The sequence below is a fragment of the Hypanus sabinus genome, chromosome 3 (assembly GCF_030144855.1).
Source record: "Hypanus sabinus isolate sHypSab1 chromosome 3, sHypSab1.hap1, whole genome shotgun sequence".
NCBI lineage: Eukaryota > Metazoa > Chordata > Chondrichthyes > Myliobatiformes > Dasyatidae > Hypanus > Hypanus sabinus.
The window spans coordinates 1,745,059-1,757,917 of NC_082708.1; the positions used below are offsets into that span (position 1 = coordinate 1,745,059).

Sequence of the window (12,859 nt, forward strand, 5' to 3'; positions counted from 1 at the left end):
AATCAAATCAAATTTAATTGTCATTCAAACCATGCATGGAGACAGCCGAATGAGATAGTGTTCCTTAGGGGCCAAGGTGCAAAAACCTACATTCACATTCGAAATAATGAAGAAAAGAAAAAGAATATCGACACGTATGAAAACACATTTTTAATCTAAGTCCCTAAGCAACAAGACCTGCAAATTGATGGTTCCAGGCAGTCCAGCCTGTAATTCCACCTGGAAGACTGAAATGAAGATTAACTGCAAGGCGATGAGTTTTGCAGCCTGGGCAAAAGGGCTGGCTGTCTACTCAGGATTTGCCTCTCAACGTGGAGTCTAGGAAGTTGGCCTCAAATTGAATGGTCCCAATAAGGTTCTCAAGAAGGTAAACCCAGTAGCTTATACCATGTAGCTCCCCAAGACCCTCAAGATCAGTTCCACTTTCCACATTCCCAAATTAAAACATGCAAGCACCATTCCTCTAACCCCACCCCCATCATCCCTGCCACCTCCCAGGTCTGTCAATGGGGGAGATGGTCTTCGCTGTAAAGAGAATTCTGTCTGTGCACTGGGACATTTCACTGTATAAAGAGAATTCACCAATTGTTCTGGTTGTTCAGCAGTTCTTCAAGGATTGGGAAGGATTTTACCCAAGGAACAGTGCTGGCTTACTGAAAGGAGCATCTTGGATCCGGCTCTCATCCATGAGTGCTATCGTCATCTCTCCAAGCAGCTGGGACATCAGGAGTCTGCCATAGGGAAGGGGGTCCTGTTATGACACGCACCCGATCCTGCCAGCTTCTGGGGTTAGACGCTCTGGATAGTTGGTGTCTAGGTTTTAAAGACTATATCTAGCCTTTAAAGACATGGCGTACCCCACTAATCGGAAGTCAGGATTTTAGTATTGTTAAAAGGATCTACTCCTCAGTAATAATGATCAAGGAGGCACAGAGAAAATCTGCAATTGCCAGCAAATACCTTTATTGTTTCAATGGAAGAACATGTGAACATACAGAATCCAATAACTGTGTGCACACCTAAATTTTCCATGAGCAATCAAAGAATAGAAAAGGTGATAACACTAAAAAAGGACCATGTATTTCTCGTGGCCCTGTTCCACATCTTCACGCATCTGTGGGGCACTCCACAAATACAATGGTAGGTCTCTGAGAGTCATCGCTGCCAGGGCAACCGAAGCATCAGCTTTTGCATTCATTCCTTAATAATTCAAATGTTGCATTTCAGTGTCATCTGACTGACCTGTAACACCTTCTTACTGGCTCTGATCCAAGTCAGTATCCATTATTGCTCCTTCTTCCATGAGTAGCAACTGGTAATTTATGGCTCTTTGTTTTCAGTTACCAAAACAGTAACTAGTTTGAATCACTTAGGGTAGACAGAGAACCCCAACAGTCACAAGCTTGCATGTTACATCTAACCAAATAATTCCTTATTTGGAAATTATCCATAGTTCAGCAGATTAACTGAAGCATCATTGTCTTTACTTGAAAACACTGAAAGCCAAGCAACTCCAGTTCGCAAAATGAAGGATGCAAAGCAGCTTCAGAAAATGGCAGCCTCCAACTCCTTGAAGTACTTAACAAGAACAAAGCCAATTGGTCTGTCTGCTTCCACTGTCTTTGATTCAATCAAATTAATTGATTTTTGTAGACCATAACTCTTTTTAGCCAACAATATTTAAGGAGTACCTGAACAGAGGTTCAGTGTTCAATCATCAGCTCTACTTTGGATTCTCATCCAGCGTCTAGTTTCGAACCCTGTCCTTGATTCAGTCTCAGTCTTGATTCTAGTCTCAGATACTCCAGCACTTAGGCCCTAACCATCCTCGCCCAGGTCTCTCATCGCAGGTGTACAAGATGATGAGGCATAGGTCAAGAGGAGAGCTGGAGACTTTTTCCCAGGGTGGAACTGGCTAATACCAGGTGGGGAATGGAAGAAAGTGTGAGGGGGACATCAAAGGTAGGTGTTTTTACCCAGAAAGTGGTTTTCAGGTTTGGAGTGCCCTGCCATGGGTAAATACATTGACATATAAGGATTTCTTAGCCAGTCATATGAATGAAAGAAAAATGGAGGACTATGTGGCAGGGAAGTATTAGATTGATCTTGCGGTAAGTTAAAAAAGCCTGTACTATGCTGTAGTGTTTTATGTTCCATAGGTGAAGAATTGGGCTATTTGGTCTGTCAAGTCTGTTCCACTGATTGGCTGATTTATTATTCTCAACCCCATTCTCCTGCCTTCTGCACAGCTGAGGAGTTAGTGTGCTTATGTTCTGGTAGGGGTTGGGGAAGGGTTGGTTTGTGCCGTTTGGTTGTGGATGTGGTTGCAGTTAGAGTTGTGGATGGGGTTGGATGGAGTTGGATTGTGGTTGGGTTTGGGGTTGGTTTGAAATGAGGTTGGAGTTGGGTTGTGACTGGGTGGAGTAGTGTTGTGGTTGGGTTTGGGTTGGTTTGAGATGAGATTGGGTGGGGTTGGAGTTGGAGATGAGATTGGGTGGGGTTGGGGTTGGAGTTGGAGATGGAGTTGGGTTGGGTGGAGTAGGGTTGTGGTTGGGTTTGGGGTTGGATTGAGATGAGATTGGGTGGGGTTGGAGATGGAGTTGGGTTGTGGGTGTGACTGGGTGGAGTAGGGTTGTGGTTGAGTTTGGGGTTGGTTTGAGATGAGGTTGGGTGGGATTGGAGTTGGAGATGGAGTTGGGTTGTGGGTGTGACTGGGTGGAGTAGGGTTGTGGTTGGGTTTGGGGTTGGTTTGAGATGAGGTTGGAGTTCAGTTGCAGATGGGGTTGGGTTGTGGTTGTGTTTGGGGTTGGGTTGAGATGAGGTTGGGTGGGATTGGAGTTGGAGATGGAGTTGGGTTGTGGGTGTGACTGGGTGGAGTAGGGTTGTGGTTGGGTTTGGGGTTGGTTTGAGATGAGGTTGGAGTTGGGTTGTGGATGCAGCTGGGGTCGCGGGTTGGTTGAGTGAATGCAGTAGTTAATGGTGTGCTCTTCTGTTTCAGGTTACGAACCCTGAAATACTTCCTGGTGAATCGAGTAGTCTCCTAGTCACGAGTGTGCTCCATGGCTCAGAAAATGATTCCTTCCATCTGTGTCACTGATCACTCTGGACAGCAGACTGCTGGTACCTATTACTCACTGTGGATTTGATTGGGCAATGAGGGGAGGTGACAGAGTTACGGAATCTCGAGGGAGGTGGCTCTGCTCATCGAGTGTGTGTGGGCTAGTTTTCAAAGTGTTTCCCATTGCTCCAACAGCCCCACAACTCTTGAAACCGCTCTAGTTTCAATTCTTTGTTCCAACTGAATCTGCTTCCAGTGTGCATTCCTGATAGACAATAGACAATAGGTGCAGAAGTAGACCATTCGGCCCCTCGAGTCTGCATCGCCATTCTGAGATCATGGCTGATCATTCACTATCAATACCCAGTCCCTGCCTTGTCCCCATATCCCTTGATTCCCTTCTTGAAAGCATCCAGAGAATTGGCCTCCACCGTCTTCCGAGGCAGTGCATTCCACACTTCCACAACTCTCTGGGAGAAGAAGCTCTTCTTCAACTCTGTGGAATGATCTCAGCTCATTTAGCATAACTTTCTTATGACAAATAAACTGTCTTGCAAATGGATCTGTGCAGGCTGTTCTCACAAATTTCTATGGATGGGCAGTATTGTAACTGCATCAGGGTAAGGGCGGCATGGTAGCATAGCGCTTACCCTAACGCGTTATTGTAGCAATGACCTGGGTTCAACTTTGCTGCAGTCTGTAAGGAGTGTGTACATTTTCCCCATAATCATGAGGGTTTCCTCTGGGTGCTCTGTTTTCCTCTCTCAGACCAAAGACATACCACTTGGTGGGCTACTTAGCCATTTTCAATTGTCCTAGAATTAAGTGAAGGGTTGCTGGGTAGTGCAGCTTGAAGGGCTGGTTCCACGCTGTATCTCTATTAAATAATGCAATATAATTATGTGAGCAGAAAAATGCAGTTAGAAAAAAACGAGAAGAAACAAAATAATAATATCGTCCAAAACCCTGAGAGCCATGGCCTGTAGACCAATGGCACATTGATAGTGTCCTGGAGCCACAGCTCTACAAGATCACCTCAGTATCCTCAGTGCTGGGGAAGATAGTGTCCATGATGGAGCTGTCTGAGATTGCAACCTTTTGCAGCTTTTTTCCAGTGCAGTGGCTCCTCTATACCAGACGGTGATGCAACCAGTTGGAATGCTCTCCACAGTACATCTGTAGAAATTTGCGAGAGTCTTTGTTGACATGACAAACCTCCTCAAACTCCTCATGAAATATAGGAGTGTGTGTGGTGAACTACATATACCTGTCTGGACACGCCCCCTGCTGACTGCTCCTGTGGCTCCTCCCACAGACCCCTGTATAAAGGCGATCAAGGCCTGAGCCCGGCCTCTCAGTCTCCAGGATGTAGTATGGTGGTCACTCACTGCTTGTTCCTTCTTCCAGTCAATAAAAGCCGATATCTCGCCTTTACGTCTCAGAGTGAGTTATTGATGGTGCATCAGTGTGCACTCTTTGAAACTGCATCAATATGGGGCCCAGGATAGACCAGCATGTTGACATCTAGAAACCTGAAACTGCTCACCCTTTCCACCTCTGATCCCTCAATGAGGACTTGTGCATTCCCCTGACTTCCCCTTCCTGAAGTCCACAATCACTTCCTTGTTCTTACTAACGATGAGTGCAAGGTTATTATTGTGACACATTTCAGCCACCCTAAAACTGTTCTAATTGCTGATCGTTAAGCCCAGATGCTTTCTTTCATCTGTCAGTTTTCATTACTGGAATGTCAAACATCATCTCCTCTCCAATACCTGAGATGACAAATGCCTCCACCTCCTCTCAGCTACCCGGCAGGCCAAGCGTCTCCAACTCCTCTCCGCTACCCGGCAGGCCGAACACCTCCACCTCCTCTCCGCTACCCGGCAGGCCGAGCGTCTCCACCTCGCTACCCGGCAGGCCGAGCGTCTCCACCTCCTCTCCGCTACCTGGCAGGCCGAACACCTCCACCTCCTCTCCACTACCCGGCAGGCTGTGCGTCTCCACCTCCTCTCCGCTACCCGGCAGGCCGAACACCTCCACCTCCTCTCCACTACCCGGCAGGCTGTGCGTCTCCACCTCCTCTCCGCTACCCGGCAGGCCGAACTCCTCCACCTCCTCTCCACTACCTGGCAGGCTGTGCGTCTCCACCTCCTCTCCGCTACCCGGCAGGCCGAACTCCTCCACCTCCTCTCCGCTACCCGGCAGGCCGAACTCCTCCACCTCCTCTCCGCTACCCGGCAGGCCGAACACCTCCACCTCCTCTCCACTACCCGGCAAGCCAAGCGTCTCCACCTCCTCTCAGCTACCCGGCAGGCCGAACTCCTCCACCTCCTCTCCACTACCCGGCAGGCCGAACTCCTCCACCTCCTCTCCGCTACCCGGCAGGCCGAACTCCTCCACCTCCTCTCTGCTACCCGGCAGGCCGAACTCCTCCACCTCCTCTCCACTACCCGGCAGGCCGAACTCCTCCACCTCCTCTCCACTACCCGGCAGGCCGAACTCCTGCACCTCCTCTCAGCTACCCGGCAGGCCGAACTCCTCCACCTCCTCTCCGCTACCCGGCAGGCCGAACTCCTCCACCTCCTCTCCGCTACCCGGCAGGCCGAACTCCTCCACCTCCTCTCCACTACCCGGCAGGCCGAACTCCTCCACCTCCTCTCCGCTACCCGGCAGGCCAAGTGTCTCCACCTCCTCTCAGCTACCCGGCAGGCCGAACTCCTCCACCTCCTCTCCACTACCCGGCAGGCCGAACTCCTCCACCTCCTCTCCACTACCTGGCAGGCCGAACTCCTCCACCTCCTCTCCACTACCTGGCAGGCCGAGCGTCTCCACCTCCTCTCAGCTACCCCGCAGGCCGAACTCCTCCACCTCCTCTCCACTACCCGGCAGGCCGAACTCCTCCACCTCCTCTCCACTACCTGGCAGGCCGAGCGTCTCCACCTCTGGTGGTTACCCACTACCCGGAGGGACGATCGGCTAACTGCGTCATAGAACACAGAACAGTACAGCACACGAAAAGGCCCTTCAGCCCACAATGTGGTGCTAAACCAATTACATTAATAATTAAGTGGCCGTCTAAACTAATTTCTTCTGCCCACAAAGTGTGCTTATCCTTCCATTTTCCTCACATTAGTGTGCCCATCTGAAAGCCTCCTTAAAGTCTCTAATGGTTCTGCCTCTAACACCACCCCGAGAAGCATATTCCAGGCACCCATTACTCTCTGTGTGGAGGGGGGCAGATCTTACCCTCACATCTTGTTTGAAATTACCCCCTCTCACCTTAAATACATGCTGTCTAGTATTAGATATTTCAACCCTTGGGAAAAGACCCTCTCCGTTTATCATACCTGTACCATCAACTCAACTTGCAGCTTAGCCTTTAGCTTCCGGCTGTTGACGTGCTCTGCTTGCAGCCAACAGGTCTCCGGAGGAGCGGCAGGCAGCAGAACAGGCCTCCAGCTGGGCACTGGGTATCCGCCACAGACTGGCAGAGCGGCTGCGGGAGACCGGGTTGCCAGACAGTTCGGACCTCCATCTGCTGCTGGATGAACTGATGGAGGTGTTCAGCCGCACGGTGCAGAGTGCTGAGAGTGGCTGCTGGATGTACCTCTACCATGTATTGCTGCTGTCTGCCCCCTACTGCCAACACCTGAGGGCAGGACCGCAGCTGCTGCGCCTACTGCAAGTCGTTGACTACCACTACCGACTACACAGGACAAGGCTGGCACACATCGACATCCTGGGAGCAATGGCTGCTGCTTTCCCCAGCCACACGTCACCCCTGTATGAGGCGGGCAGAAAACCAGTGCGTCCTGTCCGCCTTCCCCCACTTCCTGGTACAGGCCAAGGCCTAGAGTTCAGGCTTCAGCCGAGGTCCAGGCCTCACCTCCCGCACTCCGCAGACCACCACCCATTTGTGCTGGAGCGAGGGCGGCCTCAGTCTGCACGGGAATTCCTGGGGAACCAGCCGTGCAGCCTGGCAGAGCTGCAACAGTCAGTGGCCACACTGGGAGCCAACACTGCACAGCCCGGAGGGACCTGGGGATCCCGGTTCGGACTCATATCCAAGGCCTTTGCAGTCAATCTCGGGACACTCTCCTCTCACCAAGAAAGCCGACCCATCTCCGTCTGTGAGGACACACAACGGTGAGGCCCTTCCTGTGCTGGATGTGTGACTGTCAGTGTGAGTGAGTCTTGCTCCGGGACTGTCTGACTGTCAGTGTGAGTGAGCCTTGCTCCGGGACTGTCTGACTGTCACTGTGAGTGAACCTTGCTCTGGGACTGTCTGACTGTCACTGTGAGTGAGTCTTGCTCCGGGACTGTCTGACTGTCAGTGTGAGTGAGCCTTGCTCCGGGACTGTCTGACTGTCAGTGTGAGTGAACCTTGCTCTGGGACTGTCTGACTGTCAGTGTGAGTGAACCTTGCTCTGGGACTGTCTGACTGTCACTGTGAGTGAACCTTGCTCCAGGACTGTCTGACTGTCAGTGTGAGTGAGCCTTGCTCTGGGACTGTCTGACTGTCACTGTGAGTGAACCTTGCTCCAGGACTGTCTGACTGTCACTGTGAGTGAGCCTTGCTCCGGGACTGTCTGACTGTCAGTGTGAGTGAACCTTGCTCTGGGACTGTCTGACTGTCACTGTGAGTGAACCTTGCTCTGGGACTGTCTGACTGTCAGTGTGAGTGAACCTTGCTCCGGGACTGTCTGACTGTCAGTGTGAGTGAGCCTTGCTCTGGGACTGTTTGACTGTCAGTGTGAGTGAGCCTTGCTCTGGGACTGTCTGACTGTCACTGTGAGTGAACCTTGCTCCAGGACTGTCTGACTGTCAGTGTGAGTGAGCCTTGCTCTGGAACTGTCTGACTGTCACTGTGAGTGAGCCTTGCTCCGGGACTGTCTGACTGTCACTGTGAGTGAGCCTTGCTCTGGGACTGTCTGACTGTCAGTGTGAATGAGCCTTGCTCCGGGACTGTCTGACTGTCAGTGTGAGTGAACCTTGCTCTGGGACTGTCTGACTGTCACTGTGAGTGAGCTTTGCTCCGGGACTGTCTGACTGTCAGTGTGAGTGAGCCTTGCTCCGGGACTGTCTGACTGTCAGTGTGAGTGAACCTTGCTCCGGGACTGTCTGACTGTCAGCGTGAGTGAGCCTTGCTCCGGGACTGTCTGACTGTCAGTGTGAGTGAACCTTGCTCTGGGACTGTCTGACTGTCAGTGTGAGTGAACCTTGCTCCGGGACTGTCTGACTGTCAGTGTGAGTGAGCCTTGCTCCGGGACTGTCTGACTGTCAGCGTGAGTGAGCCTTGCTCCGGGACTGTCTGACTGTCAGTGTGAGTGAGCCTTGCTCCGGGACTGTCTGACTGTCAGTGTGAGTGAGCCTTGCTCCGGGACTGTCTGACTGTCAGTGTGAGTGAGCCTTGCTCTGGAACTGTCTGACTGTCAGTGTGAGTGAGCCTTGCTCTGGAACTGTCTGACTGTCAGTGTGAGTGAACCTTGCTCTGGAACTGTCTGACTGTCAGTGTGAGTGAACCTTGCTCTGGGACTGTCTGACTGTCACTGTGAGTGAGTCTTGCTCCGGGACTGTCTGACTGTCACTGTGAGTGAACCTTGCTCTGGGACTGTCTGACTGTCACTGTGAGTGAGCCTTGCTCTGGGACTGTCTGACTGTCAGTGTGAGTGAACCTTGCTCCGGGACTGTCTGACTGTCACTGTGAGTGAGCCTTTCTCTGGGACTGTCTGACTGTCAGCGTGAGTGAGCCTTGCTCTGGGACTGTCTGACTGTCAGTGTGAATGAGCCTTGCTCCGGGACTGTCTGACTGTCAGTGTGAGTGAACCTTGCTCCGGGACTGTCTGACTGTCACTGTGAGTGAACCTTGCTCTGGGACTGTCTGACTGTCAGTGTGAGTGAGCCTTGCTCCGGGACTGTCTGACTGTCACTGTGAGTGAACCTTGCTCTGGGACTGGCTGACTGTCAGTGTGAGTGAGCCTTGCTCTGGGACTGTCTGACTGTCAGTGTGAGTGAACCTTGCTCTGGGACTGTCTGACTGTCACTGTGAGTGAACCTTGCTCTGGGACTGTCTGACTGTCAGTGTGAGTGAACCTTGCTCTGGGACTGTCTGACTGTCAGTGTGAGTGAGCCTTGCTCCGGGACTGTCTGACTGTCACTGTGAGTGAGCCTTGCTCTGGGACTGTCTGACTGTCACTGTGAGTGAGCCTTGCTCCGGGACTGTCTGACTGTCACTGTGAGTGAGCCTTGCTCTGGGACTGTCTGACTGTCACTGTGAGTGAGCCTTTCTCCGGGACTGTCTGACTGTCACTGTGAGTGAGCCTTGTTCTGGGACTGTCTGACTGTCAGTGTGAGTGAGCCTTGCTCCGGGACTGTCTGACTGTCAGTGTGAGTGAGCCTTGCTCTGGAACTGTCTGACTGTCACTGTGAGTGAGTCTTGCTCCGGGACTGTCTGACTGTCACTGTGAGTGAGTCTTGCTCCGGGACTGTCTGACTGTCAGTGTGAGTGAACCTTGCTCCGGGACTGTCTGACTGTCACTGTGAGTGAGCCTTGCTCCGGGACTGTCTGACTGTCAGTGTGAGTGAACCTTGCTCCGGGACTGTCTGACTGTCAGTGTGAGTGAACCTTGCTCCGGGACTGTCTGACTGTCAGTGTGAGTGAGCCTTGCTCCGGGACTGTCTGACTGTCAGCGTGAGTGAGCCTTGCTCCGGGACTGTCTGACTGTCAGCGTGAGTGAACCTTGTTCCGGGACTGTCTGACTGTCAGTGTGAGTGAGCCTTGCTCCGGGACTGTCTGACTGTCAGTGTGAGTGAACCTTGCTCTGGAACTGTCTGACTGTCAGTGTGAGTGAACCTTGCTCCGGGACTGTCTGACTGTCAGTGTGAGTGAGCCTTGCTCCGGGACTGTCTGACTGTCAGCGTGAGTGAGCCTTGCTCCGGGACTGTCTGACTGTCAGTGTGAGTGAGCCTTGCTCCGGGACTGTCTGACTGTCAGTGTGAGTGAGCCTTGCTCTGGAACTGTCTGACTGTCAGTGTGAGTGAGCCTTGCTCTGGAACTGTCTGACTGTCAGTGTGAGTGAACCTTGCTCTGGAACTGTCTGACTGTCAGTGTGAGTGAACCTTGCTCTGGGACTGTCTGACTGTCAGTGTGAGTGAACCTTGCTCTGGGACTGTCTGACTGTCACTGTGAGTGAACCTTGCTCCGGGACTGTCTGACTGTCACTGTGAGTGAGCCTTGCTCTGGGACTGTCTGACTGTCAGTGTGAGTGAACCTTGCTCCGGGACTGTCTGACTGTCACTGTGAGTGAGCCTTTCTCTGGGACTGTCTGACTGTCAGCGTGAGTGAGCCTTGCTCTGGGACTGTCTGACTGTCAGTGTGAATGAGCCTTGCTCCGGGACTGTCTGACTGTCAGTGTGAGTGAACCTTGCTCCGGGACTGTCTGACTGTCACTGTGAGTGAACCTTGCTCTGGGACTGTCTGACTGTCAGTGTGAGTGAACCTTGCTCCGGGACTGTCTGACTGTCACTGTGAGTGAACCTTGCTCTGGGACTGGCTGACTGTCAGTGTGAGTGAGCCTTGCTCTGGGACTGTCTGACTGTCAGTGTGAGTGAACCTTGCTCTGGGACTGTCTGACTGTCACTGTGAGTGAACCTTGCTCTGGGACTGTCTGACTGTCAGTGTGAGTGAACCTTGCTCTGGGACTGTCTGACTGTCACTGTGAGTGAGCCTTGCTCCGGGACTGTCTGACTGTCACTGTGAGTGAGCCTTGCTCTGGGACTGTCTGACTGTCAGTGTGAGTGAGCCTTGCTCCGGGACTGTCTGACTGTCAGCGTGAGTGAGCCTTGCTCTGGGACTGTCTGACTGTCAGTGTGAGTGAGCCTTGCTCCAGGACTGTCTGACTGTCAGTGTGAGTGAGCCTTGCTCTGGAACTGTCTGACTGTCACTGTGAGTGAGCCTTGCTCCGGGACTGTCTGACTGTCAGTGTGAGTGAGCCTTTCTCCGGGACTGTCTGACTGTCACTGTGAGTGAGCCTTGCTCTGGGACTGTCTGACTGTCACTGTGAGTGAGCCTTTCTCCGGGACTGTCTGACTGTCACTGTGAGTGAGCCTTGCTCTGGAACTGTCTGACTGTCAGTGTGAGTGAGTCTTGCTCTGGAACTGTCTGACTGTCACTGTGAGTGAGTCTTGCTCCGGGACTGTCTGACTGTCAGTGTGAGTGAACCTTGCTCCGGGACTGTCTGACTGTCAGTGTGAGTGAGCCTTGCTCCGGGACTGTCTGACTGTCACTGTGAGTGAGCCTTGCTCCGGGACTGTCTGACTGTCAGTGTGAGTGAGCCTTGCTCCGGGACTGTCTGACTGTCAGTGTGAGTGAGCCTTGCTCCGGGACTGTCTGACTGTCAGTGTGAGTGAGCCTTGCTCTGGAACTGTCTGACTGTCAGCGTGAGTGAACCTTGTTCCGGGACTGTCTGACTGTCAGTGTGAGTGAGCCTTGCTCCGGGACTGTCTGACTGTCAGTGTGAGTGAACCTTGCTCTGGAACTGTCTGACTGTCAGTGTGAGTGAACCTTGCTCTGGAACTGTCTGACTGTCACTGTGAGTGAGTCTTGCTCCGGGACTGTCTGACTGTCAGTGTGAGTGAACCTTGCTCCGGGACTGTCTGACTGTCAGTGTGAGTGAGCCTTGCTCCGGGACTGTCTGACTGTCACTGTGAGTGAGCCTTGCTCCGGGACTGTCTGACTGTCAGTGTGAGTGAGCCTTGCTCCGGGACTGTCTGACTGTCAGTGTGAGTGAGCCTTGCTCCGGGACTGTCTGACTGTCAGTGTGAGTGAGCCTTGCTCTGGAACTGTCTGACTGTCAGCGTGAGTGAACCTTGTTCCGGGACTGTCTGACTGTCAGTGTGAGTGAGCCTTGCTCCGGGACTGTCTGACTGTCAGTGTGAGTGAACCTTGCTCTGGAACTGTCTGACTGTCAGTGTGAGTGAACCTTGCTCTGGAACTGTCTGACTGTCACTGTGAGTGAGCCTTGCTCCGGGACTGTCTGACTGTCAGTGTGAGTGAACCTTGCTCTGGGACTGTCTGACTGTCAGTGTGAGTGAGCCTTGCTCTGGGACTGTCTGACTGTCAGTGTGAGTGAACCTTGCTCCGGGACTGTCTGACTGTCAGTGTGAGTGAACCTTGCTCCGGGACTGTCTGACTGTCAGTGTGAGTGAACCTTGCTCTGGGACTGTCTGACTGTCAGTGTGAGTGAACCTTGCTCCGGGACTGTCTGACTGTCAGTGTGAGTGAGCCTTGCTCTGGAACTGTCTGACTGTCACTGTGAGTGAGCCTTGCTCCGGGACTGTCTGACTGTCAGTGTGAGTGAGCCTTTCTCCGGGACTGTCTGACTGTCACTGTGAGTGAGCCTTGCTCTGGGACTGTCTGACTGTCACTGTGAGTGAGCCTTTCTCCGGGACTGTCTGACTGTCACTGTGAGTGAGCCTTGCTCTGGAACTGTCTGACTGTCAGTGTGAGTGAGTCTTGCTCTGGAACTGTCTGACTGTCACTGTGAGTGAGTCTTGCTCCGGGACTGTCTGACTGTCAGTGTGAGTGAACCTTGCTCCGGGACTGTCTGACTGTCAGTGTGAGTGAGCCTTGCTCCGGGACTGTCTGACTGTCAGCGTGAGTGAGCCTTGCTCCGGGACTGTCTGACTGTCAGTGTGAGTGAGCCTTGCTCCGGGACTGTCTGACTGTCAGTGTGAGTGAGCCTTGCTCTGGAACTGTCTGACTGTCAGTGTGAGTGAGCCTTGCTCTGGAACTGTCTG

The 12,859-nt window shown here is 52.7% G+C and overlaps 1 protein-coding gene across 1 annotated transcript in view; it reads left to right on the top strand.

Annotated features, from left to right (window-relative positions):
• Nucleotides 1–12,859, top strand: part of LOC132390686 (dynein heavy chain domain-containing protein 1-like) — a 199,595-nt gene that overhangs the window by 15,665 nt on the left and 171,071 nt on the right. Inside the window, exons 2-3 of the mRNA XM_059963243.1 lie at nt 2,999–3,120; nt 6,475–7,207. Coding sequence (XP_059819226.1) covers nt 3,060–3,120; nt 6,475–7,207 — 794 coding nt within the window. The 5' untranslated portion in view covers nt 2,999–3,059. The remainder of the gene's footprint in view (nt 1–2,998; nt 3,121–6,474; nt 7,208–12,859) is intronic.